We start from the raw sequence: 5,772 nt of genomic DNA, 5'->3' as shown, positions 1-5,772 counted from the left end.
ATATCATATATATGTTATAGTATCTAGTGTTATAGTATATCATATATATGTTATAGTATATCATATATATGTTATAGTATCTAGTGTTATAGTATATCATATATATGTTATAGTATATCATATATATGTTATTGTATCTAGTGTTATAGTATATCATATATATGTTATAGTATCTAGTGTTATAGTATATCATGTATATGTTATAGTATATCATATATATGTTATAGTATATCATATATATGTTATTGTATCTAGTGTTATAGTATATCATATATATGTTATAGTATCTAGTGTTATAGTATATCATATATATGTTATAGTATATCATATATATGTTATAGTATATCATATATATGTTATAGTATCTAGTGTTATAGTATATCATATATATGTTATAGTATCTAGTGTTATAGTATATCATATATATGTTATAGTATATCATATATATGTTATAGTATATCATATATATGTTATTGTATATCATATATATGTTATAGTATCTAGTGTTATAGTATATCATATATATGTTATAGTATATCATATATATGTTATAGTATCTAGTGTTATAGTATATCATATATATGTTATAGTATATCATATATATGTTATAGTATCTAGTGTTATAGTATATCATATATATGTTATAGTATATCATATATATGTTATTGTATATCATATATATGTTATTGTATCTAGTGTTATAGTATGTCATATATATGTTATAGTATCTAGTGTTATAGTATATCATATATATGTTATAGTATATCATATATATGTTATTGTATATCATATATATGTTATAGTATCTAGTGTTATAGTATATCATATATATGTTATAGTATATCATATATATGTTATAGTATATCATATATATGTTATAGTATCTAGTGTTATAGTATATCATATATATGTTATTGTATATCATATATATGTTATAGTATATCATATATATGTTATAGTATCTAGTGTTATAGTATATCATATATATGTTATTGTATATCATATATGTTATAGTATCTAGTGTTATAGTATATCATATATATGTTATTGTCTATCATATATATGTTATAGTATCTAGTGTTATAGTATATCATATATATGTTATTGTATCTAGTGTTATAGTATATCATATATATGTTATTGTATCTAGTGTTATAGTATATCATATATATGTTATAGTATATCATATATATGTTATAGTATATCATATATATGTTATAGTATATCATATATATGTTATAGTATCTAGTGTTATAGTATATCATATATATGTTATAGTATATCATATATATGTTATAGTATATCATATATATGTTGTAGTATCTAGTGTTATAGTATATCATATATATGTTATAGTATATCATATATATGTTATAGTATATCATATATATATGTTATAGTATATCATATATATGTTATAGTATCTAGTGTTATAGTATATCATATATATGTTATAGTATATCATATATATGTTATAGTATATCATATATATATGTTATAGTATATCATATATATGTTATAGTATCTAGTGTTATAGTATATCATATATATGTTATAGTATATCATATATATATGTTATAGTATCTAGTGTTATAGTATATCATATATATGTTGTAGTATATCATATATATGTTATAGTATATCATATATATATGTTATAGTATATCATATATATGTTATAGTATGTCATATATATATGTTATAGTATCTAGTGTTATAGTATATCATATATGTTATAGTATATCATATATATATGTTATAGTATATCATATATATGTTATAGTATCTAGTGTTATAGTATATCATATATGTTATAGTATATCATATATATATGTTATAGTATATCATATATATGTTATAGTATCTAGTGTTATAGTATATCATATATGTTATAGTATCTAGTATTATGGTTTATAGTATATCATATATATGTTATAGTACATAGTATTATGGTTTATAGTATATCATATATATGTTATAGTACATAGTATTATGGTTTATAGTATATCATATATATGTTATAGTATCTAGTGTAATAGTGTTGTAGTGCAGCCTAGAACATGTGGAGGAAAGCACTACCATCTATTATTCAGGAGAAGAAGAAGATCTCCTTCAATTGTTCCGCTCTATTTGTATTCCTCCCTCATTGGTTTCCTGTCACTCCTTCGCTCCTTCCTTTATTTAACAGATCCTGACGTGAAGGTTAGATTATTATTGTGTGCCATTACCGTTGTTTATCGGTGGTGTAAATAGTCGCTGGTTCACTAATCCTCTGTGTTCAGTGTTGAGACGCTGAAACCTAAATGTTGGTTCAGAGGGAACGTGTTCTCTAAGGAGAACTGCAGGGTCTGTTCTACGTTCCAGAACCGTGGTGGCCGGACCTTCCCTCTCTCTCCACGGTTATTTTAGCTCTAGTGCTTCTGGGTAATAAATAGCCAGAGTGCTGCTGGTAAGAGCTGAGAGGGGAACCCCTGAGGGAACGTCAGTGATACCTCAAACACCGTGGTCATGGCTGGCATGCTGGAGGTATTTTAGTTTGGGCGAAAGATTTTCCTAAGTGTCCATTAACGGGTCTTTGAAGGCATCATGGAGGACGGATATATTTGTTTATGCTCGTCTGAGTCCGTTACATACCTCCTGTGGTCCAGACCCCATTGCATACCTCCTGTGGTCCAGACCCCATTGCATACCTCCTGTGGTCCAGACCCCGTTACATACCTCCTGTGGTCCAGACCCCATTGCATACCTCCTGTGGTCCAGACCCCATTGCATACCTCCTGTGGTCCAGACCCCATTGCATACCTCCTGTGGTCCAGACCCCATTGCATACCTCCTGTGGTCCAGACCCCATTGCATACCTCCTGTGGTCCAGACCCCATTTCATACCTCCTGTGGTCCCGACCCTGTTACATACCTCCTGTGGTCCAGACCCCGTTACATACGTCCTGTGGTCCCGACCCCATTGCATACCTCCTGTGGTCCAGACCCCGTTACATACCTCCTGTGGTCCAGACCCCGCTACATACCTCCTGTGGTCCAGACCCCGTTACATACCTCCTGTGGTCCAGACACTGTTACATACCTCCTGTGGTCCAGACACTGTTACATACCTCCTGGGGTCCAGACCCCGTTACATACCTCCTGGGGTCCAGGCCCCGTTACATACCTCCTGTGGTCCAGACCCCGTTACATACCTCCTGTGGTCCAGACCCCGTTACATACCTCCTGTGGTCCAGACCCCGTTACATACCTCCTGGGGTCCAGACCCTGTTACATACCTCCTGTGGTCCAGACCCCGTTACATACCTCCTGTGGTCCAGACCCCGTTACATACCTCCTGTGGTCCAGACACTGTTACATACCTCCTGTGGTCCAGACACTGTTACATACCTCCTGTGGTCCAGACCCCGTTACATACCTCCTGTGATCCAGACCCCGTTACATACCTCCTGTGGTCCAGACACTGTTACATACCTCCTGTGGTCCAGACACTGTTACATACCTCCTGTGGTCCAGACACTGTTACATACCTCCTGTGGTCCAGACCCGTTACATACCTCCTGTGGTCCAGACACTGTTACATACCTCCTGGGGTCCAGACCCCGTTACATACCTCCTGGGGTCCAGACCCCGTTACATACCTCCTGTGGTCCAGACCCTGTTACATACCTCCTGTGGTCCAGACCCCGTTACATACCTCCTGTGGTCCAGACCCTGTTACATACCTCCTGTGGTCCAGACCCCGTTACATACCTCCTGTGGTCCAGACCCCGTTACATACCTCCTGTGGTCCAGACCCTGTTACATACCTCCTGTGGTCCAGACACTGTTACATACCTCCTGGGGTCCAGACCCCATTACATACCTCCTGGGGTCCAGACCCCGTTACATACCTCCTGTGGTCCAGACCCCGTTACATACCTCCTGGGGTCCAGACACTGTTACATACCTCCTGTGGTCCAGACACTGTTACATACCTCCTGGGGTCCAGACACTGTTACATACCTCCTGGGGTCCAGACCCCGTTACATACCTCCTGGGGTCCAGACCCTGTTACATACCTCCTTTCAGAAGCAGGAATTTGGAAACTTTCTCCATTTGTAAATTAGTAAATTATGTGAAACCACGAAAGTAAAATGAGAGGAAGGGACTCAACAGAAATGTGGACCAGAATCCAAGAATCAGGGTTACTGCCAGGATGTGCCTTGGGTTCAGTACTGGGAAACCAAAACCAGTGGGTTAGGGTTAGATGGTTATGGTTGTGGGGTTAGGGGTCAGAAGGTTATGGTAATGGGGTTAGGAGGTTAGGGTTAGGAGGTTATGGGGTTAGGGATTAGAAGGTTAGGATTATGGGTTGGGAGGTTATGGTTATGGGGGTTAGGAGGTTAGGGTAATGGGGTTAGGAGGTTAGGGTTAGGGGTTAGAAGGTTATGGGGTTAGGGATTAGAAGGTTATGGTTAGGGGTTAGAAGGTTATGGTTAGGGGGTTAGGTATTATGTATTTACTCAGGAATCTTCCCTCGTTCGCCCGATGGCTTGGCAGTTGAATGGAGACTCATGGCAGTGCACTGGCCGACGAATGTTATTTAGTAATACCTCCTCCGTAGATCTTTCCACCCAGTGGGAAGTGTTCTGTGGTATAGGTTAAAGTATAAATAGGAATTGCTGTACTTAGAAACATCACACCACTGTGTCAGACCTCTGTAGACAGTATTGGTGGTGATGCATCAATACGGAATCCAGGGTCGAGTATCAATAAACTGGTTGGGTTTAGGTCAAGGAAACCCGGTTAGGGTTTTAGTTAAATCATTGGTTTAGGTTTTATTTGATATTGAGGTTAGGTGTTGGTAGGTGAGTGGTTGAGGTAAGAGGAGAGGAGGATAAGTTTTGTTGTAAGTATAGTAAGGGGATGTTGAGGTAAGGTAAGAGGAACCGGGTTAGGGTTAGTATTAGTTAAAGTATTAGTTTAGGTAAGATTTTGGTTGAGTTTAGGTGCTGGTAGGAAATTAGTTGAGGTTAGGTGAGAGGAACCAGGTTAAGGTTAGGTCGAATATGGTATTAGCAGAGGATGACTACTCTAGTTTAATTTTTTTATTTAGGGTTAGGGTTAGCCCAGGTGAGACTGACCCAGGTGAGACTGACCCAGGTGAGTCTGACCCAGGTGAGACTGACCCTCTGCTGTGTGCAGGTGAGCTCGTGGTCGGTGGAGGACCTGCGGCTGCGTCTGGCCTCTCTGGACCCGCAGATGGAGCAGGAGATCGAGGAGATCCGGCAGCGCTACCAGACCAAGAGGCAGCCCATCCTGGACGCCATCGAGGCCAAGAGGCGCCGGCAGCAGAACTTCTGAGCATGACTGGAGCTCCTCACCAGCAGAACCTTCTCACTGTGGAGAACCACAGAAGAAGAAGAAGAAGAGGAAGAAGAACTTCACGATGTTTGATCTGGAGTCCGTCAGCAGCTGATCTGGACTCCAGATCGTCTTTCTCTTTATTTCAGCTTTGTTACTTTCTCTTTAAACACGGAGATGTTTTTTCTTCTTAAAGGAACAGTGTGACTTGTTCTCAAAGGAACAGTGTGACTTGTTCTTAAAGGTACAGTGTGACTTGTTCTTAAAGGAACAGTGTGACTTGTTCTCAAAGGAACAGTGTGACTTGTTCTTAAAGGTACAGTGTGACTTGTTCTTGAAGGTACAGTGTGACTTGTTCTTAAAGGTACAGTGTGACTTGTTCTTAAAGGAACAGTGTGACTTGTTCTTAAAGGAACAGTGTGACTT

The 5,772-nt window shown here is 38.1% G+C and overlaps 1 protein-coding gene across 1 annotated transcript in view; it reads left to right on the top strand.

The window, feature by feature from the left end:
• The window catches only part of LOC306736949 (serine/threonine-protein kinase 3/4-like), a 19,599-nt gene extending 14,189 nt beyond the window's left edge, over window positions 1-5,410 (top strand). Inside the window, exon 11 of the mRNA XM_079218640.1 lies at window positions 5,188-5,410. Within this exon, the coding sequence (XP_079074766.1) occupies window positions 5,188-5,346 (159 nt within the window). The 3' untranslated portion in view covers window positions 5,347-5,410. The remainder of the gene's footprint in view (window positions 1-5,187) is intronic.
• The last annotated feature ends 362 nt before the right edge of the window (window positions 5,411-5,772 follow it).

This window comes from Taurulus bubalis (assembly GCF_910589615.1).
Source record: "Taurulus bubalis genome assembly, chromosome: 5".
In the NCBI taxonomy this organism is placed as follows: domain Eukaryota; kingdom Metazoa; phylum Chordata; class Actinopteri; order Perciformes; family Cottidae; genus Taurulus; species Taurulus bubalis.
This window is presented reverse-complemented; position numbering and strand designations above follow the sequence as displayed.